The following is a 27,313-nucleotide window of genomic DNA, read 5'->3' on the forward strand; positions in this document are numbered from 1 at the left end:
GGTCTTTGGAGGTCTCAGGCCGGGCCAGTGGCAGAGGGTGCAAAGACTGTCTCATCCCAGGAATCTGGAATGGTAGAAGGAGTTGTGGCATCCATCACTGGGTTGGAACCATTATGAGCCCAGATTTGACTGTTATGCCAGTGGCCGCAGCCTCCTCGCAGCAGTCGAGCTTCAACCATCACCTGCCTGATCAAGCAGAGAATGAAGGCAGACTGCCACTAATAATGACCTCAATCTTGTGCCTGCACCCATACCTGATCGTGCAGAGAAAAGAAATGCCTTCCATTAATCCGAGATGGTAAGGGGTCATTCTGAAGATATGTCAGGGGCTGTTCTGAAGGTACGTCAGAGATAATTGTAACCTTCGTGGGCAACCATGTAGTTTTTCTGTCAGTGAGGAACTGCTCTGAGGAGATGCACGGTATGAGGAAAGGAAGAGTGTCAAGGCATTGTCCATGGAGTGGCGTCGAGGTAATTTTTTCATTTGGGTCTTGAGGGTGCATACTAGAAGTTCGGTCAGACCATTTGAGGCAGGGTGAAATGGAACTGTGTGGAGTAATGAGATGCCATTTGAGGTGCACAAGTTCCACAATTCTGCCTGTGTTAATTTGGGTCTGTTGTCAGTGACCAAGTCTTCTGGGAGGCCTTCAAGGGTGAACATCGTCTTTGCTGAGGTGGTGGACTGCATCAGAAACACACAGGGGAATCAACTGCTTGCATGTACAATCAGGAAACACACAAAAAGCTGAGGAATGGGCCAGAAAAATCCAAATGGAGGCAGGACCAAGGAGTCTTCATGATGGGCCATGGAAAATACGGATTGGGGAGGGGGGAGGGCAGGTGGTCGCTTGCTTGCTTTGACATGTGGGGCAGTCCTTCACCATCTTGGCAATATCTGCGTTGATACTTCTCCAGTACAGACATAGTGTTGGGCGAGGCGCTTTGTCAGGATGATTTCCCAATGGTTGTCATGGAGAACCCACAGAACCTTAGGCCAGAGGGTGCTGGGATGTGCATCTGAGTGCAGCCCATGGCACCCCATATGAGCACAATGCCATGCAAGTATGAAACCTCATGCTTCCTGGTCCTGAAGACCAGGTGTGCTATATTTTTCTTGTCTGTGAGCCATCCTTGTGTTGTATAATGCAAAACCTCCCAGAGGACAGGGTCATTCACACCATGTTGTCCCACAAGGCATGTATCGATGGGGAGATGGCCACGACATTGGCACTCACTGTCCACATTAAAAAATAATTCCAGTTCCTCATCTGGGTTGTGGCTGACAGGCAATCTTGATAGGAAGTCAGCATTGGCATGGGTGGCATTAGGGTGATATTGGATATCGTAGGAATATCCTGAGAGAAACAGAGCCCACCATTGCAGCTGGCATGTCATATGGCTTGGTATTGGTGCTGAAGACTTGAAGGATGCAGTACAGGTTTATGATCCATCATGAGTGTGAAATGGCAGCCATAGATGTAATCGTGAAACTTTTTGATGACGAAGATGATGGCCAAAGCCTCCTCTTCTATTTGGCTGTAGTTCTTCTGTGCTGCTGTGAAGGTCTTGGATACAAATGTGATGGGTCACTTCACACCATTCTCACTGTGCGAAAAAACTGTGCCTATCCCGTAGGTGCACGAAGATGTGTCCTAGATACTCAACTTGGTGTATGAAAAAAGAACGTTGCTCAAGATTACAGTGAATGTTCACTGCCATGAATGTGAAGAAAAGCAAGTTGAGAATCCAGGCAAGATTGGCTGTATTCTTTCCAGCGACCAGAATATCATTGAGATGGTTCACTATCCTCAGGACTTCCTTTAAGAGTTGCTCCAAGTACCTCTGGAAGATCACAGTGGCACTAGTGATGCCAAACAGAAGCCGCCTATATAGAAACAATCCAAAAGGAGTGTTTATGACCACAGTCTGCCAGGATTCTGTGTCCTATGGGAGCTGGAGATAAGCATCCCAAAGGTCAATTTTGACGAACACTGTACCCCAGTGAGATCGTAAACAATGTCCTCAAGCTTGAGAATGGGTTATGTGGTGACTGTGGACTGTGTATTCCCAGTGGCCTTGAAGTCACCTCAAATGTGGGGCAGAACTTGACGGTTTCTCCACAATATTGATGGAGGACCAAGTGGATAGTTAACAAAGCACTGTTTACAAGATGGTGATTGTTTGAAACTACATGTCCTGGGAGGGTCTCTTTCAGTCATGAGCACCAAATGCTGCTGCATGGCTTCAAATTTGGGATGGGAGACAAATACCAGAGCTGGATATTGGATAGAATCTGCTGCTCTGACAGATTGCTCAAAAGCCCGAATGATGTGAAGCCATGAATCAAGAAATACATCTTTGAACTTCAGGAGATACTGCTACAGGCCTTCATCAGGTGTGTGAACTAAAATCATGTTGCAGATCAGGGCTGATGTATAAGGGAGCCAGCATTGTTCATTGGCACATTGAAAACAGCATTCTCAGGAGAGACACTGGAGCCTAGCTATCCATTCCCTACAGGTTTCAGAATGTAGCTTCTCACAACTAAAGAACTTGTGTCATGCTGCAGCAATGTGAATCTTAGTGTCGAAGTAATCAGTTAAGCTTTTCCTCAAGGAAGCATAGGGTGATAGTGTGCTTTTGCTTGGGGATGTAACTGTTGTAATTGCTGGTAGATCATGGGTCCTGCGTTGGCCAACTGGAAGGCACACTGCTGCTAGTCACCATAGATGCTGTCCATTGCAAGATGTTGCTCTAATTGGGCTATGTAGCAGGGTTGATTTTCTTGTCAAAGTATTGAAAGAGCAGTGGTGATGATGCGCCTGGGTGTACCTAGGTGGCAGGCTGGGCACCAGCCCCACAGCAACTGGTGGGGAGTGTCTTCAAAGAGAGAACTTGTGCCAGTAGAGCCTCATTCACCCACTGCATCCTTTGTAGTAAGAGCAACACCAGATGTGTAATGTCTGTGTTCAGTGGCAAGGACGCCACTTGTTCCTGACCAACCTGGTATGTGGCACACATGTTGTAATCAATTCTAAAATGCTCCTTGTTGCCACTGAAAAATTTGTCTATTAGTCCTAATTGCAAGAAAGTCCCAGAAGGAGTACATTAGCTTCTTTATTGTTTTTCTGCAAACCAAAAAAAAATGGTCAGCACGATTTACGATTACAAATTAACTAGTGTTTCAGCCAAAATACACACATCAAAAAAAGTTTTGCATCACCTCGGTTATGGAATCTGTACAGAAAATTGGAATAGAGATCAACGTAAACATCATTTCCACCCTTTTTATTGCTCATGAAAACCACACATTGCATGTTGTACCACCATACAGTGAGACCTTCAGAGGTGGTGGTCCAGATTGTACACACCGGTACCTTTAATACCCTCTTGCTTTGGTGCATGCCTGTATTCAGCGTGGCATACTATCCACAAGTTCATCAAGGCACTGTTGGTCCAGATTGTCCCACTCCTCAACAACAACTTAGCATAGATCCCTCAGAGTGGTTGGTGGGTCATGTCATCCATAAACAGCCCTTTTCAATCTATCCCAGGCATTTTCAATAGGGTTCATGTCTGGAGAACATGCTGACCACTCTAATTGAGTGATGTCATAATCCTTAAGAAGACATTCACAAGATGTGCACCATGGGGGCGCAAATTTTAGTCCATGAAGATGAATGCCTCACCAATATGCTGTTGATATGGTTGCACTGTCGGTCGGAGGATGGCATTCACGTATCGTACAGCCGTTATGGTGCCTTCCATGACCACCAGTGGCATACATCGGCCCCACATAATGCCACCCCAAAACAGCAGGGAACCTTCACTTTGCTGCACTCGCTGGACATTGTGTCTAAGGTGTTCAACCTGACCTGGTTGCCTCCAAACACATCTTTGACAATTGTCTGGTTGAAGGCATATGCGACACCCATTGGTGAAGAGAACGTGATGCCAATCCTCAGTGGTTCATTCGGCATGTTTTTGGGCCCATCTGTACTGCACTGAATGGTTACGTGATTGCAAAGATGGACCTCACTGTGGACGTCAGGAATGAAGTTGCGCATTGTGCAGCCTATTGTGAACAGTTTGAGTTGTAACACAACATCCTGTGGCTGCACACAAAGCATTATTCTACATGATGGCATTGCTGTCAGGGATATTCTGAGCCATAATCCATAGGTAGTGAATCCACTGCAGTAGTAGCCCTTGGCTGGCCTGAGCGAGGCATGTCATTGACAGTTCCTGTCTCTCTGTATCTCCTCCATGTCCAAACAACATTGCTTTGGTTCACTCCAAGACACCTGGAGACTTCCCTTATTAAGAGCCCTTCCTGGCACAAAGTAACAATGCGGATGCAATCGAACTGCGGTATTCACCATCCTGGTGACAAGACAATACAAGCTGTGTACCTCCTTCGTGATGGAATGACTGGAATTGATTGGCTGTCGGACCGCCTCTGTCTAATAGGTGCTGCTCATGGTTGTTATATCCTTGGTAGGGTTTAGTGACATCTCTGAACAGTCAAAGGGACTATGTCTGCGATACAATATCCACGGTCAACGTCTATCTTCACCCCCTGGGGACCGGGGTGATGCAAAACTTTTTTTGATGTGTGTACAATTCTGTGGATTTGGCTTCAGGCAACTCCCTGGAGCTGGAACTAAACACTGAAATGACCAACACTCAAAGAGCTGCTTTCCAACGCAGAAGCCAACTTCTCAACATCACACTGTCATCATCAATGGCACATCAAAAAGAGCATAATTAAGGGACTGCAAGCAGTTGGCATATGAATCAGCCAACCCTCATCAATGGCAACTGTCTGCAGTGGTCCCTCAGTAGCTATTCTCCAGAAGAGACTTGCTGCCCCCTTTTAACTTGTGACTGGATGTAGGTGTGGCCAGCGACTTCTTGCTATTGCCTCGCGAGGTACCTGGTGATCTGTAGCTCTTATTGTGCCTCCTAGTGGTCTGGGGCTGTACTTGGAAATACCGTGTGGCTACTACAGAGAGTGTGAATGTTGCTTTCCCTGATTTGTACATTATAGCCATCATGCGTGTTGTGGCAGTGCCAACTCGGCACCATAACAAATATGATGTTGACTATTTCTGAGAAGTGAAAGATATGTGTCATTCCAACCCTGATCTATCTGTCTGCAGGCATAAACATCTGTTCTCAGTGCTACATGACCCAAAACAGGCCTTAGAAAGCATGCCTTTAAATGCTACATGGATGGTTTCAAGATATTTTGGCTTCCCTATACATTTTATAGGACTTATGGAAGTGTTATGCAAGCAATGAAATCAACAAAAACTTTCAGTTATGAAAAGCCTTAAAATACGGCAGTGTGCTAGTACCCACGTAGAAGTATCCACAGTCTTTGCCCTATAATTGGTAGCCCTGCTCTAAGAGACACAGTCTACAAACAACAGTCAGAACATTAAATTGCATTTCGATAGAGGAATTTTTAATCAAGCTAGCCATTGCTTGAAAGAGAATGATAAATTACACTGTCAACAGAGTTGCAATATGTACATGATTCTGCTCCTCCAGCTAACACACCTGAAGAACTGCAGTCATCCATCAAATACTTCAAGAGTGTATGTGAACGATTTGGCCTGACTCAGCACTCAGGAAACCAAAGGGGTCTTATAATCACTCCTTGGAACTACTTTCTCAAACTGTAATACTATCATTTCTCATGCACATACTGCTGCAGTGGCGGGAATAATAATCATCACAAGGTAGGGTCTTACAGTAACAATCAGCAAACTCTACATGTTAAGTTTACTGCAGAAGCAGGGTACTGTACCATTTCATTTGGAAATAGCAACACTTAGTTCTGGAATGGAACATACACAAAAAAGGTTACTTAGATTCTTTAATGGTTGAATGTCCGCAGCTCGTGGTCTCGCGGTAGCGTTCTCCCTTCCCGAGCATGGGGTCCCGGGTTCGATTCCCGGCGGGGTCAGGGATTTTTCCTGCCTCGAGATGAATGGGTGTTGTTGTGTCGTCTTCATCATCATCATTCATCCCCATTACGGTCGGAGGAAGGCAATGGCAAATCACCTCCACTAGGACCTTGCCTAGTAAGGCGGCGCGGGTCTCCCGCATCGTTCCCCTACGCTCTGTAAAGAAGTATGGGACTCATCAGCAGCAGCACCCTCTTGAAAAGACTCATATAAGCAAGTTTTGTGCATGGAACAGTACAGGAGACATTAACAGGTATCAAGATAGATCACATAATGGTAATATGGTGATTTTAAAACCAAATTTTAAACTGCAAAACATTTCCAGGGCTAGATATGGACTAACCATAATTTACTGATTATGAACTGCAGATTAAAGCTGAAGAAATTGCATAAAGGTAGGAAACTATGGAGGTAGGATCTGGATAAATTGAAAGAACCTGTGGTTTAGAGTTTCAAAGATAGCATTAGGCAACAATTGGATGAAACAAGGAAATGGAATACAATAGAAGAAGAATGGACAGCTTTTAGAAATGAAATGAAACACTGAAGGCAACAGAGAATAAAATAAGAGAAAAGCTAAGGGCCAGCAGAAATCCTCGAGTAACACACGAGATACTGAATGTAACTGATGAAAGAAGAAAATATAAAAGTGCAGCAAATGAGCTGGCAGAAGGCTCCCCACTGGCCCTGACATCAGTACACATTATGCCTAGCCCATGCACCTGCCACCCCTCCCTCCTGCATTCCTAGCTGCCGCCTCCCTCAGAGCCATTAGCCAACCACTGCCACCCTCTCCCTACGCCTCCCGCCTCTTTCCCCATCTACCCACTCCACCCCAACAACCAGAAATAACTTCAGTGAAACATTGACCTCAGTTATTGCAAAACTACTGTCAAGTATCAGTACCTGTTGCAGTATTGTAGAACATGTCCACAGTTAAAAAAGAAAATTCTCCTTTGATGGAACAACACATCATAAGGGCATAGCATTAAAATTAAAAACTTACCAGTCTGCATTACATTATAGTGAAATGAAAAATACTATGTTTCTCAATGATGAGAAATTGACAGTTACAAGACACAGCTAAAGGAGACAAAATGGAATCACATTCTTTAAAAAGTTGATCTTGAGCATGCATTTATAAATATACTCTCAGATATGGTTAAAACCTGCTCCCTTAAGGTTGATCTTGAGCATGCATTTATAAATATACTCTCAGATATGGTTAAAACCTGCTCCCTTAAGGTTTGAAAAGGGAAAGAGAGAGGGAGACTGTCAGAAAAGAGCATCAGTGGTTCACACTTGAACTGTAAGGGCTTAGAATTCTAGATGATCCCTTATGACAGCTGCAAAAAAGTTATGCACAGAAGACCAATTACATAAAGTTAAAAAGCAAATGTAGGATGAAAATCAGATTAGCTAAATTCATGGCAATGGAAGTTACAATAGTTCCAAACACCGGGCCCGGTTCAAGAACACTTTTCCGTATATGTGACATATCATTTGCCCTCCTCCTCCGTACTCAACCTCCTCCCTCCCTCTTTCCCTTGAGCTCTTGGTAAGATCTTTAAATTATAAAAAGTAAATCTAAATATAGTGAATGTCAAAATTGTTTTTTTGTTTACAATAAGTACTACATAGACATTTCTCTGTAAAGAATTAAATTAGTGACTCTTCTTCCTGTGTTAAATATTGAAGAACAATTCATTTTCATTTAATGTAATTCCTGTGATAATTAAAAGCTTTTAGTGTAAGCACAAGCAACTAGGCATATTGAATTGATCCAGCTTCATTAAAAATGTGCTGTCTATTAAACTGACTGCAAAATTAAACACACATACACACACACACACACACACACACACACACACACACACACACCGATCAGTTCCAGTCATTCCACCAGGAAGGAAGTAGTTTTAGTAGTAGTAGTAGTAGCTTTATTCATCTGTAGATCTCTTTTTACAAGGATATAGGAGATGTCAAAGTATTTACAAATTTAGATCAATTTAAAATAAGCTAATCTGTATACACATATATTTACAGACTTCTAGTTAGAGACAATTATTAGATTTACTCCTGGTACACAATACTTTTTTTAGAAATAATGTATTAAATAATGTAATGCCACATTGTTCACTCATATCTGACTATCAGTCACTCCACACACTATACACACATTGTTTCATAACACTTCACTCACAACACACACACACACACACACACACACACTGGTGATCTCTGGGCCATTTTCTGTATTGCAACTTCCCATTTGCTATCCTGAAAAACTGAGTCAGCATCCCTCCATAATGAGTGAAATGAAATGTTGAGCTCAGAAAGAGGAAGAGGTGTTAGTATTGTGCTATGCATAGCTTGGGGGTAAGTATTTCTAGAAAGGAAAAAAAGAAGGAAAAAACATAAAGTGAAGGTGTTCTGTGGAATGTTGGATATTTTATGATCATTATTATTATTATTTATTTGTATGACATTTTTTATCAAACTCCTACTCTGTTTCAGCTAAGTAATCCTTCAATGTATAAAATGTATTGCATAACAGGTACTTTTTAGCTGCCTTTTTAAATAAGTGTATTTTGGCAATTTCTTTAATCTCTTTTGGTAATTTATTGTACAGTTTTATTCTTTGGTAGAAAATGCTGTTTTGAGTTTTATGTTTATTTTTTCTTGGTAAATGTAAGTTGAGTCTATCTCTTGTTGCATGGTCATGGACAGAGGTGCTTGTGCAGTAATTACCAACATTATTTTTTATGTGTGCAACTGACTGGTAAATGTATTCACATGGAGCAGTTAAAATTCCCAGTGTTCTGAACAGATAATTACAATGAGCTCAACTAGTATTTTTGGTTATTATTCTTATGGCTCTTTTCTGGAGTTTGAAAATTGTGTTCATATTTTGTGCATTTGTCCCCCAAAAAAGAATTCCCTAGCTAAGAATTGAGTGTACATATGAATAATATTTAAGTAAAAGACACTGTATGTTACACACTGGTGATAGGATTCTAAGGGCATAACATGCTGCTGACATTCTGTTTGCAAGTACAGGGTTATTACAAATGATTGAAGCGATTTCACAGCTCTACAATAACTTTATTATTTGAGACATTTTCACAATGCTTTGCACACACATACAAAAACTCAAAAAGTTTTTTTAGGCATTCACAAATGTTCGATATGTGCCCCTTTAATGATTCGGCAGACATCAAGCCAATAATCAAGTTCCTCCCACACTCGGCGCAGCATGTCCCCATCAATGAGTTCGAAAGCATCGTTGATTCAAGCTCGCAGTTCTGGCACGTTTCTTGGTAGAGGAGGTTTAACCACTGAATCTTTCACATAACCCCACAAAAGAAATTGCATGGGGTTAAGTCGGGAGAGCGTGAAGGCCATGACATGAATTGTTGATCATGATCTCCACCACGACCGATCCATCGGTTTTCCAATCTCCTGTTTAAGAAATGCTCCTGCTTTAGCCTTTTCCGTAAGATTTTCCAAACCGTCGGCTGTGGTACGTTTAGCTCCCTGCTTGCTTTATTCGTCGAATTCCGCGGGCTACGCGTGAAACTTGCCCGCACGCGTTCAACCGTTTCTTCGCTCACTGCAGGCCGACCCATTGATTTCCCCTTACAGAGGCATCCAGAAGCTTTAAACTGCGCATACCATTGCCGAATGGAGTTAGCAGTTGGTGGATCTTTGTTGAACTTCGTCCTGAAGTGTCGTTGCACTGTTATGATTGACTGATGTGAGTGCATTTCAAGCACGACATACGCTTTCTCGGCTCCTGTCGCCAGTTTGTCTCACTGCGCTCTCGAGCACTCCGGCGGCAGAAACCTGAAGTGCGGCCTCAGCCGAACAAAACTTTGTGAGTTTTTCTACGTATCTGTAGTGTGTCGTGACCATATGTCAATGAACGGAGCTACAGTGAATTTATGAAATCGCTTCAATCATTTGTAATAGCCCTGTACCTTTATGTGTTCACACCACTTCAACTGAGAATCAATATTCATTCCTAGAAATTTTGCGTTTGTTACACAGTCTATAGAGGTGCCATCTGCATTTAATTTAACATTGTCATTTTCCTCTACAAACTGAAATTCATGCCATTAGTTTTCTTTATGTTCAATGTCACCTTACTACTTATTGACCAATCATAAACTTCCTTGAGAGTTCATGGCTCATGTTGTCTGTAGTTCAACCACGCCTGGATGGTCAATACCACAGTTTGATTGCATCCGCATTGTTACTTTATACCGGGAAGGGCTCTCAGCAAGGGAAGTGTCCAGGTGTTTGGAGTAAATCAAAGCGATGTTGTTTGGACGTGGAGGAGATACAGAAAGACAGGAACTGTCGATGACATGCATCACTCAGGCTACCCAAGGGCTACTACTGCAGTGGATGACCAGTACCTATGACGGATTATGGCTCAGAGGAACCCTGACAGCAATGCCACCATGTTGAATAATGCTTTTCGTGCAGCCACAGGACGTTGTGTTACGACTCAAGCTGTGCACAATAGGCTGCACGATGTGCAACTTCACTCCTAACGTCCATGGCGAGGTCCATCATTGCAACTACAAAACCATACAGTGCAGTACAGGCATGCATCGTACTGGTGTGTATGGCAATCTGGACCACCACCACTGAAGGTCTCTGTATGGTGGTACACCATGCAATGTATGGTTTTCATGAGCAATAAAAAGGGCAGAAATGATGTTTATGTTGATCTCTATTCCAATTTTCTGTACAGGTTCCGGAACTCTGAGAACCGAGCGATGCAAAACTTTTTTTGATGTGTGTATAATAGAACTTTTTATTTGTATAATTTACAATTTGTGTAACTTTCCATTGAAAAAAGTGAGACACAAATATAAGAAATATCTAATTTTATATTGACATGTTAAACATAGGACATTGTTTCATCGCTTAAGTTGAGTGTGACATGTGAGGAAAACTCACCAATAAGTAGCTAAATTTTACAAAATTTTTGATGCAGGTAACTGAAAAATGATAAATACAACTACAAAGGAAAACACATATTGTTGTTTGAAATAAGAGAAATATTCTATTAATTAAGTCTTGTATAATTCCCACAGTTGTTCCGAATATGTACTACAATTTGTCCCTTGGACAAAAAAATATATTGAATTTTTTTTAGCCTTTAACTTAGCAAAATCATAAGAAATAGGATCTCAGTCAATTTACTTTAAGATTTCGCTTTTCAGAGCTGAAGTTGTCAGGCCACACAAGCTGTCTTGAGAAAGTCTTGATTAAGATATGTCTTTATAAACTTGCATTTTGAAAAACTTATTTCACTACAATTTGCAGATATAGGTAAGGTCAGCTTACAAAGGTTTTCAGAAAAATGTCAGTATAATTGTTTTTGTAATACAAGAAAATGAGCCATTATATTGCCATAGATGCAAAAACTGTTGAGGAATGTCAAAAGTATAAATATCTGGGAGTTTGATCCTCAAATAAGGGTCCAGTAAATAAAAAATGAGGCACAGGAAAACAAAAGCTAAACAAGCAATCAATAATTCGAATTCCATCCTTTGGTCATAAAGGTTAAGATTAATTAAATAGTTACTTTCATATCCCATGGATCATTCACATAATAAATCTTAATGATGTGAAATGGGTCATTTTATATTAACATCACAAATTATTTTGTAAATATGCCTATAAGCAGATCATTTGATCATTTACAACAATGTGACTTAGTAATTCCTACCCATCACCTTATACACATTACAGTAATGGAATTACTTCGAAGAAATAGAAGAACTTGTCAAGGGAAAACTATTTCAGTTGATTTCCCACTTTGCTGTCTGTCAGACATTTTATATCACTGAGCAAGGATAACAATTTTGGTTGCGCCATTGTGCAGCCCTTTTTGTGCTAAAGACATTCTTAGTGTAGCATAATGAATGTCATTTTTCCTTCTGGTATTGAAATTATGTACATCATTGTTCCTTTTGAACTGCAGTGGATTATTTCCAGTAAACTTCATGAGAGAATAAATATACTGTGAAGCAGTTCTCAAAATGCTTAACTCCTTAAACAGATGTCTACAAGATGATTGTGTGTGAGCACCACATATTATTCTTACAGCATGTTTTTGAGCAATGAAGACTTTCTTTCTTAAAAATTAGTTACCCAAGAACATTATTCATATGACATTGTTGAATGAAAATATGTCAACTTACTGATTTGTCCCTTCCCAAGATTCACAATGATTGCAAGTGCAAATGTTATAGAACTACGTTGTTCTAGGAGTTCCAAAATGTGCTTTTTCCAGTTTAAATTCTCATCAGAATGGACACTTCCACCCTGCTTATTTCCTCATCATGTGTTACACCTATCACTGGTGTAGTACCTCAAGATGAACACAACTGAATATGTTATATAGTTTTTAAACTGGGAGTGAGACCATTCACAGAAAACCAGTTAATTATACTTTTAAGAACATTATTTACCATTTCTTCTGTTGCTGTTTATGTGTTTGGATTGATTACAATGCTAATGTCATCGATAAAAGTGACTAATTCTGCTTGTTATATGTTAGATGGAATATTGTTTACATATATGATGAACAATAGCAGACATAAAATAAAATTGAGCCTTTTGGAACTCCATACATAATTCCTCCCCAGTCAAAAAAATGTCATTGGACTACTTTTGTTGACACTAATTCTGTTCTCTTTTGATTAGATATGACGTTATCCCCTGTTTACCTCTACCATCAATCCCATAAAATCTTCATTTATCTAATTGAAAATTGTGATTCACACAGTCAAATGCCTTAGTTAGGTCACAGAAGATACCAACTGGTACTATTTTATTATTTAAGGCATATAAAATTTGATGAATGAACCTTTAAATGATCTCTTCAGTAGAGCAACGTTTCTGGAATGCAAACTGTGGTTTACTGAGGATATTATTGTTGCTCAGGTCAGATGCTATTCTAGAATACATCACCTTCTCAAAAATTCTGACAGATGATATCAGTAGTGAAATGGGTTGGTAGTTATTGACCTCTTTCTTATAGAGGTGTTCCAATCTCTCCTCGAGTGATGCAGTATATATTTCAGTTAAAACAGGGCTTATTACATGGGAACAAATCCTTATTACTCTATTGGAAACACCATCAAATCTGTAAGAGTTTTCATTTTTGAGACAACATATAATTCTCTTACTTTCAGAAGGAGACGTTGGTGATATATTCATATGACTGAAGTTTAAGAGGGTTGCTTTTTCAACATACAGCTGTGATGTTTCCTTTGAACAGTTTGGTCCCTGTATCTTCTACTATATTTGATAAATTGTTATTAAACATATTTGCTACCTGTGACTCATCTTTTATAGCCCTTCTGTTTAATTCAATAATGATGTTATCCTATTCTGTGGATGGTTGTCCTGTTCCTCATTTCAGTACATTCCCTATAGCCTTAAATCTGTTGTTGAAATTACTGATTTCTGACATAATGTGCATGTTGCTTGATTTTTTAATAACTTTTCTTCTTAGTACTTTTGAGTAGTTGTTGTAGTATGCAATTACAGCAGGATCTCTACTTTCTCCTTCCAGTAGTTACAAAGTTTTTGCAAGATACCTTAATCTCAGTAGTGAACCATGGTTTATTACATGGCTGTTGAATGTCCTTTCTGATTAGCTTCTGTGGAAAGCTATTTTCAAATAACTATATGAGTTTATCATGGAATAGATTAAATTTTATGCCAGCATTTGGTTCACTACAAATTTCATCTGAAGTCATTTCTTGTAAACTCTTTCTAGAAACATTTGTTCTGGAGTCATTAATTATTCTAACTGGTTTTTGCTGAGGAGTATCAATACACTAAGATAATGTCTTCTTTATCCTAACTAACTGTGCATCATGATCAAATATTTATTAGAGGACATACAATGAGTTTCTTGCTTTGAGCACCATAAAAAAAAACCATTATCAATTAGTGTCCTAGTATCTTTACCCACCCATGTTGGAAAGTTAATTGGTGAGATTGACTTGGAGTATCCATGTAAGGTTTCCAGATTGTTTTTCCTATCTGAATCCTGTAGTAAAACTACATTGAAATCATCACAGACTATTAACTGCTTGCTGTTATCTGACAGTTAGCATTGTAGGGAATCCAAATTCCTGATAAAAAGTTCAAAATTTCCCAGTAGAGATCTATATACAGTTAAAAGTGAACTATTTTTCAGTATTAATTCACAAGTGCACACTTCTATGTGCTGATCACTTGTAAATCTACATAGCTCAGTGTTTTTGAACATGTGTTCTGTCTTAATATATAGAACAAATTCTCCTTTTCCCATATTAGTTCCACATGAATAAGATGCTAGAGTGTTATGTTTTATATTTAACTTATGTAATGCTGTGGTTTTGTGGTTCTCATATAAGCACAGGACATCTATCTTTCAGAGCTTCCTAAATTTTCCAAACAATTAAGAAGCTCTTCTACCTTTTTACTCATTCCTATGATATTTTGATGAAACAAGTTAATCTGACTTTTCTGTGCATTCTTAAGCATTGCGTTGGGCTCCTCTGTTATTTTAACAGCATGCCAGTATCCAGATTCTAACCTGAAAAAGTTATGCCTCTGACATCAGTACCCACAGGGAACTTTCTTTATGTAATGGTGGTCCACCACACATTTTCTGCAAGAAGCTGAGGCAACGTATCTTTCTCCTATCTTAGTAAGGTGTAAGCTGTGTCTAATATAATCCCATCTGCCAACTGTAGCAGCAGGCATTGCATTCATATGAGATTCCATTTCAGTAACAGCAGCCAGCTCAACTCAGTGTTCACACATCTCAAAGCAGTGTTAATCCAGGGCTGGTCATGGCGCTACAGGAACCCCACAAAACACACATTTTTGTGTTTTGGTTGCTACTCCTGTTTCATTCAGGTCATCCCCTATTGCTGCAATTTCTGTCTTTAGCCAGGCTGTTCCTGGCTTCACGTACTATGATAACCTCATCATAGTATATATGCAGACAAGGAAACAAAATTCCCAGATTAAAATACGCTTTTTCCATGTTAAGTTACAGATATTTTCCTTTGGAATTGTAAAACTTATCAATCCTTAAAATAATGATATAAAACAGCTCTAAAATCTGCTAAGTGGCTGGTCCTCAAAGTATTAAGTTTTAAACAAGAGTCAAACGCTTTCTAATTTAAGAAATTCATTGCACATTCTCACACATAACTTAATCTATATTGCTTAAAAGGAATTTTGCTTTTAAAGTAACATTTTTCATCCATCATTTTCAATACTTTCCTGCGACCTGCTAGAAATAGGTTTTTTTCAGCAGTTCTCACAGAGCTCCATAAAACAGGTGTTACTGTGCATGCACCGCTATGATGATGTAGGAAGTCCATATGTTCATATGTGTAAAGCATGAAGAGATCTTACATTACGCCATAAAAAAAATAAATAAAAAAAAAAGAAATAAAAAAAAAAAAAAAAAAAAAAAAACAGGAATCAGAGGATATTTCATGAGCATCGGAATTTCGTAAACCATACTAAACTGCTTAATTTGGCTTAAGTGCACATTCGTATGTCCAGATTCACAATTAAGTGGGCCTCAACCCGATATTAAGCTTTCAGTGCAGGTTTTGGAATGTAAATTTTCTAGGAGTACCAGTAATGTATTATCTCATGTTTGGTTCTATTATTATGGCATAAGGTCATATGTGGCAGAAGATGAAAATGTGCATTTGAAATTCAATGAACAGTTGAAACTAGCCAATAATGTGGAATGAAACACTATGTTTCAAATAAATTGACTGCCTCAGCAGAAAAGATTAATTAAAGCCAAATTTCTTTAGCAAACCAACAAAAGTAACTTAAAAACATGGAAATAAAATTAAAAAAAACTGCAACTAATTACATATTGTAGCCTTTGTAATTATATGAATGTTATTTAATTCACTTGATAGCTGCCGGCCACATAAACCTGTTTTGTTTTCATTTTATGTGAGAGCTGTAAATGAAGAAGAAACAGCGAGATCACTAACCATGAACATGGATCACTTGGAGATTACCCCCCTCCCCACCACAACTCAGGCTGGTTCTTGCGGATCTGGCACCTTGGGCGCACCAGAAAAAAATTTCCGATTAGCATCTGGCTGCTTCCTGCTACTGCCGATACAGCTAACAGCCAGCAGACACACTTCAAGTATCCAGAAGTGGGAGATGGTATTTTTCATACGTGACTCAACTGCGCATGTGCAGGCAGGTGCTTGAGTGAGCACTGTGTTTTGCTAATGGCCCATTTCCTTTGCTACTTAAATTTTATTTTGGTTGTTTCTCTCTTTTATGTTTTATAGCTGCAATATTACTCTGCAGTAGCGGGATACAGTAACATTCTTTGTTTGCGTATCAGTTCTTACCAGTCAAAATTACAAAAATTTAACAAACTAAAACAATGAAAAATTCTTGGAATTCCAAAAATTTTCGGTTTTCTCCTAGATGAAAAAATTCCTGGGTTTTTCTTGGATTTTCCAGGGGGTATACACCCTGCTCATATTCTTTGTCAAAATCTTTACACAAGTTCCCTGTGTCCTCGGACACCTGGCTGAGGCTAGCAATTGGTTTCACAATACTTGTGGCCTGGTACCCTGTTCCTAATTTTCCCTGTACCATCTGGCCTATACTCCTCCCACAGCTACTATCTAGCAGCAAGAATCATTTCTTCCTACTCTCTTTTGCTACTGACCTACACTAAAAGTCTAGTACACCCTACTGTGAACTACAGCTGGATTAGGCTCTTTTCCTTGTACTTCAGGAAACAAGTCAAAGATATTCGACACTGTAAGTTCAAATGTAGATGAAAAAGTTGAAGAGCTGTTACCCTTTCTCCCATTGCATGTTATCTTTACCCATTTCCCACAATCTTTTTCTTTCTTCTACCTATCTTGTTCAAATGTTGAGGGTTCAAATTCAGCCTGAAGGACACAAATGTTTTCCTCATGTTCAGCGATTATCTTGTCTGTTTTGCAGAGCCCACAGTTCCATGGGAAAGCATTGTCGAGTTTCCCATTCAGTTCCCCATTGCAATTGTCCCAGTGGAACTCCAATCCACAGTATGCCCATACCACTCCACCACTCATTGTCTGGTTACTCAACAGCAACATCCACACTTATCACACACTACAACACAGATTATACATTAAAAATAGAATTAAAGCACTGAACACTACATAGATTTTTGTTATTTACAAGCAGAAAAAGGTAGACCCATAGATTAACACTGAAGTAGTAGTAGTAGTACTACCTTTATTCTTCTGTAGATCTCTTTTTACAAGGATATAGGACATCTCAAAGTATTTACAAGTTTAGACCAATTTACAATAAGCTAATTCGTATACATATACATTTACAGACTTCTAGTTAGAGACAATCATTAGATTTACTCCTGGTACACCTGGTATACAATACCTTTTTTGTAAATAATATAATGCCACATTGTTCACACACACACACACACACACACACACACACACACACAGTTTTTAGCCAAATTCGAATGCCTCCTGGGAAAACTCCAGAAAGAAAGTAAGAAAAAAGTTGTTATAGCAGCAGACTTCAACTTAAATGTGCTAGTTGAAAGCAATGATTCCACAAAATTTCGTGACTTAATTCAGAAATCTGGTTTCGAGCTAAATTTTTCTGAATGCACTAGGGAAAACAGCAGATCAGTGACCTGCATTGATAATATTATTACTAATTATAAATTTGACAGTGGAAATAAGCACAAATACTGCTTAGACTTGGGTATTTCAGATCACTCAGCTCTGTTTATTGAGCTCCCAAAAGCAAATAACCTAAAGCCTCCAGAAGCGTGTATAAAAAGGGATCTCAGTAAAAGTAAAATGGATTTATTCTGCAGTAAATTAAGTATAATAAGCTGGCCTGTAGACTACAATAGTTCAAGCTCGATAAACTATACAAATTCTTAGATTGTTTCTTAGAGGTATTTAATGAATCATTTCCTCGTAGATATAAGCAAAAGAAGGTTAATGGTAAACTCAAATGGATTACAACAGGAATAAAAATTTCTAGTGCCAGAAAGAGAGAGCTCCACAATGAGTTAAAATCAAACAGAAATCCAGATTTTGTTGCTTATGTCAAACAGTATAAAGCTGTATTTAGGAAAGTTGTAGTGGCAGCTAAAAAAATGGCAAATAATAAATTCATACGAGAACACAGAAATAAGACAAAAACAGTGTGGTCAGTTGTTCAGTCTGAATTAGGAGCCAAAGTAAAAATTCACAAGATTTTAAAAATTAGACATGAAAATGAAATTATAGTAAACCCTGTTCAGATGTCAAGTTGTTTCAATGAATTCTTCCTAAATGTAGTAAGATCGGATTTGGATATGACATTCTATCAGGGCATCACAAATTTGGAAAACAGCCAGAACACATCTTTTAAACAATTTGAAAAAATCACCCAAAGGGATGTGGAAAAGGAAATATTGTCTCTAAAAAACAAAACATCACATGGGTGGGATGAAATAACATCATCTGTAATCAAGTATGTGTACGATATTGTTTCTCAACCACTGTCAACTATTATAAAATCTTTTGAACAGGGATGCTTTCCAGATGTATTGAAATATGGTGAGATCAAACCTCTATTCAAGAAAGGATTGACAGAAGATATGGGGAACTACCACGCTATTCACTCTTGCTGGTCTTCTCTAAAGTGTTTGAAAAGATTGCAGCAAAACAAATTAATAACTTTCTTACTGTAAATGATATAATTTTTAAAAACCAGTTCGGATTCCAACAGGGTAAAAGCACTGTGAATGCTATAAATGAGTTCATCCAAAAAATATGCTCCACATTAGATAAAGGTAGAAAGGTCACAGGTATATTCTGTGATCTGACTAAAGCTTCGATTCAGTGAACCATGCATTACTCCTCCACAAATTACAGATGTATGGAATCAGGGACACTGCTTTAAAATGGTTTAGCTCTTACCTGTCAGGTAGGAAACAAAGAATAATTTTAACTTCAAATGGAACCAATTATTCATCAGACTGGAAAACAGTTCCCCAAGGAGTCCCCACAAGGTTCGATATTGGGTCCCCATCTGTTTCTTTTTTACATAAATGACCTACCACTTGCTATTGATGTTCATTCAGTCTTATTTGCTGATGATACATCAGTTCTAATTGAAAATGAGGTACGTGAAAATATTCCAGAAAAAGCCAAAAATACTTTAGAAAAACTTGAATCTAGGTTCTATCAAAATGGACTAAAACTAAATGTAACTAAAACCAAAATGATGCAATTTGAAGCTAAATCAGTAGAAAGGAGTGAAATGAAGATAACTTGCAATGATCAGGATATCACAGAAGCAAACCACAGGAAGTTCTTAGGCCTAAATCTTGAAAAAAATTTGAATTGGAAGGTACACATAGATTACTTAGCAAATAAACTGAACAACTTAGCATTTGCAATGTGTATTTTGTCAGGTGCCACAAACATGAATACCAGAAAGATAGTTTATCACTGCTACTTTGACTCAGTTATTCGTTATGGCATAATCTTCTGGGGAAATTCAGCAAATGTCACTAGGCTCCTAGTATTACAAAAGAAAGTAATTAGAAACGTGTGTTGCAAAAACACGGGACCCTGTTGACCACTATTAAAAAATTTAAAAATGCTATCTATCCCCTCACTTTACATGTATGAGATGGTGGTGTTCCTATATAGAAAGCAACATACACTAGACACTTTCCGTTTTGACCACAACTACAGCACTCGCCACAGAGATAACTTCAAACTTCCAACACATTGTTTAAAACTTTATGCCCAAACGCCAGAGTATATGGGGTTAAAAATGTTCAATAAAATAAAAGGCAGTAATATATTTAAAATGGAGATTGGTTCACTGAAAAGATTGCTCTTTACTCTTCTGGTGGAAAAGTGTTATTATTCTGTCGATGAATTCATTGAGGACAGCTTCACAGTCTGAGCACAGGGATTGTATTACATGTATTATTTTATGTACATGTGTAGCTGTAACTTAGAAATGTAAAATATAATGTAAACATTTCTCTTAAAAAAGTGAAAAAAGTTTCTTTCGTAAACCTTGACATGTCTCCTGTACATCAAATCAAATGATTTGAAATTGTATGTAATGAGATGAATAAACCACATATCACACTGGTGATCTCTGGGCCATTGCATGTGATATAACGTAAAAAGTTAATTATTTCAGCTTAAAACAAGAACTCAAGCACTCATTTAACAGCACTATCAGTTACTTAACTTATTCACAATAAAATATATCTTTCAATTAACTTTAATGTGCACAGACTGTACGTAAACAAACTATTAGTGCAATGCTTCTGAATCAAGCAACTCAAGATGTATTCTACTTTCTGGAAACAGTAAAAATAAAAAAAAAATGTTTATATGAATCAATAATGTGAAGCATTTGTTGGCGAGATGCAGAATCAGGGGAAATGACAAAGCAAAACAGATGATGACTTGAAGCCATGTGAATGGCCATTTTGAGAAGTTGGAGAGTTTAACTCGTAGAGGAAGAAGAAAACTGTGCTTTGTGGAGAACTTCCAGTTGGAAGAATGGGAATTAAGATCAAAACTTCATTGTTCATTTACGTCCCATTAAGGTCACATTCATCACCATCATTTAAGACACTCTCAAAAGTCATGTATGCAACTTTTAGTTTTCCACTGTCCTGAATGTGCAGATCATGAATATGGTATAGAAAGCTGAAGCTCTTATTACCTATTGATAAGCACATCCTGAATCTCAACCTCTAAAGTTACCTTACTTCCACCCTCTGTATTGGGGTCAACGCTTTCAGACCTGATGCGCGCTCGCTCTCTCTCTCTCTGTCTCACACACACAGGAAAGAAATTTTTTTTACGTATCAAAGCTCGTAAGTGATTTATTAATGATTTTAAATGCAAGGTTTGTACAAAAATATGTACCCATTTTTAAAACATACTTTATTCACTTATCTTCATTTCATGGACTATAATAGCCAATTACAAAATACTTTCTATTGCAATAAATAGAAAATGATCATTCAATGATTACCATTCAAAATAACAATAAAAATAACCAATTATACAGTGAACCAACCACATCTGTGTATTCTGGTGGTCACGGACTGCTGCACACTGCCACAAGCTGCTGTGCACTGCTGCACTGACTTGCTGATATTTTCATAGTGATGCTCAACAGTTGGGAGCACTTGAACATTATGAAAATGCTGAACATTCACAAATGTGTACCTCAGGTTTCCATTGGGAAAAAATACATCTGTTGCGGCTAAGATAATGTAAAAGTTACACAATTGTAGTCAGAGGGTCTGAAAGGCTTAAAATGAAGTGTACAGCACTCTCCTTGATACAGTTGAAGAAATGGAGCAATACAGTCTTGTCAAGATAAACAGTATCATCCAAGGATGTTTGAAGGAAATTATGACTGAGTGCAGTATTGCATCCAGACAGAGTACAATACATGGAACTTCAATGATACGAGTGGAATGTAAACTGTATAATGTAATGTGCTGAAGCAGTACGGTATTTGTGTTAAGTTAGACCATGGATGAAAATTTGAACTGAATTAGGCAGAGACTTTGTGAAAAAGTTTACATTTATATTCAGTATGACAAAATTTGATACTGAAGTCAATGTTGCATCGTAATCACACATTCACAAGTATCTCGCCAATAAATTATTTACAGACCCTGTTTAACAGAACATTTTTACTTCTATTATTGTTTACTTTCACCCATGTCAATTTTCACTACTAATTATGACACACCCTGTATACAAATTTTGTACATGGCTGCTTCTAGGAACCCTCTCAGCCTGGTGTCCCAAGTGGCCACTTGGACCTTAAACTAGCCCTGCCCAAAACAAATGTAAAGCTGCATGTGATGTTATCAAGATCCAGCTGGGTAGAAGTAGTCTACATCTACATCAATACTCTGCAAACTACTACAGTGTGTGGTAGAGGGTACTTTGTGTACCAATGTCACTGACAAATGGTTTGCGGGAAGAACAGTTGCTGTTAAGCCTGCAATGTAAGCTCAAATCTCTATAATCGTGCATTCATGGTCTTTTGTGGTATATACCTAGGAGGAAGCAGTATGTCAATTAAGTCTTCTAGGAATGTACACTCTTGGAACTTTAACAGTAAACCACACCATGATACGAAGTGCCTCTCTTGCAGTGTCTGCCACTGGAGATGGCTGAGCATCTCTGTGACACTTTTACACTTACTAAATGAACCTGTACCAAAATGCACTGCTCTTCTTTGGATCTTTTCTACTTCCTCTATCGATCCTGTGTGGCACAAGTCACACAGTGATGAGCAGTATTCAAGTACTTGTCGAACGGGGTTTTTATAAGCTACCTTCTTTGTGGGTCGACTACATTTCTTGAAGATTGCTCCAATGAATCTCAGTCTGGCATCTGCCTTACCTGCAATTAGTTTTACGTGGTCATTCCACTTTAAGCCACTCTGTATGCATACTCCTTGATATTTTATGGATGTCATTCTTCCCTTGATTGTTACGCAATCATAAAACACAGGTTCTTTCTGCCTATTTACACAATATGTTGCATTTGTTTATGTCGAAGGTCAATTGCCAATTCCTGCACCAAGCGTTGATCCTCTGCAGTTCTTCCTATATTTCACTACAGTTTTCTAGTGTTGTGATTTCTCTGTATACACCACTATCTGCTAAAATCCTCATGGAATTTCTGATGTTATCCACTAAGTGGTTTATGTATTTTGTGAAAAGTAATGGTTCAGTAACACTACACTGGTGTGCAACTACATTTACTTTTATGTGTGAAGATTTCTCTCTATTGAGAATGACCTGCTGTATCCTGTTTGCTAGACACACTTCACCCCAATCTTATATTCTGTACACTCACATTTTGTTCATTAGATGGCACTGTGGAACAATATCAAATGCTTTCCGGAGGTCAAGGAATACAGCATTAATCTGGGTGCCAGTATATACTGTTTTCATGGTCGTGTGGATGAGTAGTGTGATCTGGGTTTCACATTATCACTGTTTACAGAATCCAGGTTGATTCCTACAGAGAAGATTTTCAGTCTCCATAAATGTTATTATAATGTGAGAGTAAAACATGGGCCAAGATTCTACAACAGCCTGAGGTCAGCGATATAAGTCTGTAGTTTTGTGTGTCTATTTGACAACCCTTCTAGATAAAAGTAATGAACTGACCTTTGTTCCAATCATTAGGAATGCTTTGCTCCTCTAGAAACATACAGTTCGCTGCTGTTAGAAGAAGAGCAAGTTCTTTTGCACACACTATGTAGAATCTTATTGGTACCCTGTCAGATACAGTGGTTTGTCCTCTGTTGCGCTTTCTCAGTTGCTTTTCTATCCCATAGTCACTTGTTTCAGTTCATATCATTTTGACATTTGTTCGATGTGAATTTCTCAGGGAAACTGTTTTGGAAAAATATGTTTAGTGTTTTGGTTGTATCTGTGTCATGCACTATTTCGATGCCATTATGGTCACAGAGTGTACGCACTTCTTAGGATCTTCTGTCAGGTCCATAGATAGATGACAGCAAAAATGCTTTCTCTGATGTTGATTTCACTTCAGATGACTTCAATAATGGATAGGTTAAAGTTAGATATAGTGGGAATTAGTGAAGTTCGGTGGCAGGAGGAACAAGACTTTTGGTCAGGTGAATACAGGGTTATAAATACAAAATGAAATAGGGGTAGTGCAGGAATAGGTTTAACAATGAATAAAAAAAATAGGAGTACAGGTAAGCTACTACAAACAGCATAGTGAACACATTATTGTGACCAAGATAGACACGAAGCCCACGCCTACCACAGTAGTACAAGTTTATATGCCAACTAGCTCTGGAGATGATGAAGAAATTGATGAAATGTGTGATGAGATGAAAGAAATTATTCAGATAGTGAAGAGAGACGAAAATTTAATAGTCATGGGTGACTAGAATTTGATAGTAGGAAACGGGAGAGAAGGAAACGTAGTAGGTGAATATGGATTGGGGGGAAGAAATGAAAGAGGAAGCCGCCTGGTAGGATTTTGCACAGAGTTTAACTTAATCATAGCTAACACATGGTTCAAGAATCATGAAAGAAGGTTGTATACATGGAAGAGGCCTGGAGATACTGGAAGGTTTCAGATAGATTATATAATGGTAAGACAGAGATTTAGGAACCAGGTTTTAAACTGTAAGACATTTCCAAGGGCAGATGTGGACTATCACCAAAATCTATTGGTTATGAAATGTAGATTAAAACTGAAGACACTGCAAAAGGTGAGAATTTAAGGAGATGGGACCTGGATAAACTGACTAAACCAGAAGTTGTACAGGGTTTCAAGCAGAGCATAAGGGAACAATTGACAGGAATGGGGTAAAGAAATACAGTAGAAGCAGAATGGGTAGCTTTGAGGGATGAAGTAGTGAAGGCAGCAAAGGATCAAGTAGGTAAAAAGACGAAGGTTAGTAGAAATCCTTGGGTAACAGAAGAAATATGAATTTAATTGATGAAAGAAGAAAATATAAAAATGCAGTAAATGAAGCAGGCAAAAAGGAATACAAATGTCTCAGAAATGAGATCAACAGGAAGTGCAAAATAGCTAAGCAGGCATGGCTAGAGGACAAATGTAAGGACGTAGAGGCTTATCTCACTAGGGATAAGATAGATACTGCCTACGGGAAAATTAAAGACACCTTTGAAGAAAAGAGAACCACTTGTATGAATATCAAGAGCTCAGACGGAAACACAGTTCTAAGCAAAGAAGGAAGGTGGAAGGAGTATATAGAGGGTCTATACAAGTGCGATGTGCTTGAGGACAATATTAGGGAAATGGAAGAGGATGTAGATGAAGATGAAATGGGAGATATGATACTGCGTGAAGAGTTTGACAGAACACTGAAAGACCTAAGTCGAAACAAGGCCCCCGGGAATAGACAACATTCCATTAGAACTACTGATAGCCTTGAGAGAGCCAGTCTTGACAAAACTTTACCATCTGGTGAGCAAGATGTATGAGGCAGGCGAAATACCCTCAAGAAGAATATAGTAATTCCAAACCCAAAGAAAGCAGGTGTTGACAGATGTGAAAATTACCGAACTATCAGTTTAATAAGTCACAGCTGCAAAATACTAAAGCGAATTCTTTACAGACGAATGGAAAAACTGGTAGAAGCCGACCTTGGGGAAGATCAGTTTGGATTTCACAGAAATATTGGAACACTTGAGGCAATACTGACCCTACGACTTATCTTAGAAGATAGATTAAGGAAAGCCAAACCTATGTTTCTAGTATTTGTAGACTTAGAGAAAGCTTTTGACAATGTTGACTGGAGTACTCTCTTTCAAATTCTGAAGGTGGCAGGGGTAAAATACAGGGAGCGAAAGGCTATTTACAATTTGTACAGAAACCAGATGGCAGTTATAAGAGTCGAGGGACACAAAAGGGAAGCAGTGGTTGGGAAGGGAGTGAGACAGGGTTGTAGCCTATCCCCGATGTTATTCAATCTATATATTGAGCAAGCAGTAAAGGAAACAAAAGAAAAATTCGGAGTAGGTATTAAGTACCACGGAGAAGAAATAAAAACTTTGAGGTTCGCCGATGACATTGTAATTCTGTCAGAGACAGCAAAGGACTTGGAAGAGCAGTTGAACGGAATGGATACCATCTTGAAAGGAGGATATAAGATGAACATCAACAAAAGCAAAACGAGAATAATGGAATGTAGTCGAATTAAGTCAGGTGATGCTGAGGGAATTAGATTAGGAAATGAGACACTTAAAGTAGTAAACGAGTTTTGCTATTTGGGGAGCAAAATAACTCTTGATGGTCAGAGTAGAGAAGATATAAAATGTAGACTGGCAATGGCAAGGAAAGTGTTTCTGAAGAAGAGAAATTTGTTAATGTCGAGTATAGATTGAAGTGTCAGTAAGTCGCTTCTGAAAGTATTTGTATGGTGTGTAGCAATGTATGGAAATGAAACATGGACAATAAATAGTTTGGACAAGAAGAGAATAGAAGCTTTCGAAATGTGGTGCTACAGAAGAATGCTGAAGGTTAGATGGGTAGATCACATAACTAATGAGGAGGTATTGAATAGAATTGGGGAGAAGAGAAATTTGTGGCACAACTTGACTAGAAGAAGGGATTGGTTGGTAGGACATGTTCTGAGGCATCACCAATTTAGTACTGGAGGGCAGTGTGGAGGGTAAAAATCATAGAGGGAGACCAAGAGAGGAATACACCAAACAGATTCAGAAGGATGTAGGTTGCAGTAGGTACTGGGAAATGAAAAACCTTGCACAGGATAGAGTAGCATTGAGAGCTGCATCGAACCAGTTTCTGGACTGAAGACAACAACAACAACAACAACAACAACGACTTCAATACTTACATGAGTAATTTTCTTTATATAGTGCACTGCTGAACTTATAAAGAAGAATCCTACACTTCTCCACCTCATAATTCAGGTCCAAAAACTATAGCTAAGGGAGTCTCAGGATCGACGGAGCCTCTGGTTGATGTTCTCTACTCACCTCCCAACCAAAGTTACCTTATCAATTCTGGGTACAATACTGTACAGTGTAAGCTCTGCTCACACCATACAAATGAGGCCAACAATCTTTACCACTTTTGCCAGCCACTTTTACAGGCAGACAGTGTCTCAGAAACCAAATGAGAGCCATCATTGGTCCCAACATGAGCCACAACTTGAAGATGACTACACCCTTGACAGCCACGGGTAGAGAATACTCAACATCTCAGGTGGGGCAAGCCAGCAGACATACCAAGCACACATCGGACTTCTTTCCTGTCCTGGATGCTATTTCACTATAAGTGGCTCCATAACAGGCCTAACATTGGAGCTCCCAATAACTGGAAAACCTCTCCTCCCATGTGCCTTCATGTTGAAGGACTGGCCTCTTATTCACTTGCAGGGTGAATGTGTGAGGCCAGATGGCCCACTCCCCACTCACCTTCCATTTCAAGTTATGTGTATTGTTACATGCTGTTCCCCTGCTTTGGGTATGCTTGAAGGTGCCTTGACAACAGAGCCCCCGTGGGTAAAATAAGTGGCACAAGAGATGTCCCATGCAAGGTACGAGTTTCTACACACACACACACACACACACACACACACACACACACACACACACACACACACACACACACACCAAGACAGCAGTTTGAAAATAGTAGTGCTAGTAGCGGAATGAAGCTACACTAGAAAGTTAGATCACACAAAAG

General features: G+C 38.9%; 1 protein-coding gene across 9 annotated transcripts in view; it reads left to right on the forward strand.

Moving 5' to 3' along the window:
• Positions 1-27,313, forward strand: part of LOC124607975 (N-alpha-acetyltransferase 80-like) — a 144,790-nt gene that overhangs the window by 116,129 nt on the left and 1,348 nt on the right. The window contains exon 1 of one of the 9 annotated variants that reach the window (XM_047139954.1): positions 16,014-16,248. The exons of the other annotated variants lie outside the window; for them this stretch is intronic. Coding sequence (XP_046995910.1) covers positions 16,029-16,248 — 220 coding nt within the window. The 5' untranslated portion in view covers positions 16,014-16,028. Of the gene's footprint in view, positions 1-16,013; positions 16,249-27,313 lie in introns of those variants that run through there. 9 annotated transcript variants of the gene reach the window in all.

This window comes from Schistocerca americana, chromosome 1 (assembly GCF_021461395.2).
Source record: "Schistocerca americana isolate TAMUIC-IGC-003095 chromosome 1, iqSchAmer2.1, whole genome shotgun sequence".
NCBI classification, from domain to species: domain Eukaryota; kingdom Metazoa; phylum Arthropoda; class Insecta; order Orthoptera; family Acrididae; genus Schistocerca; species Schistocerca americana.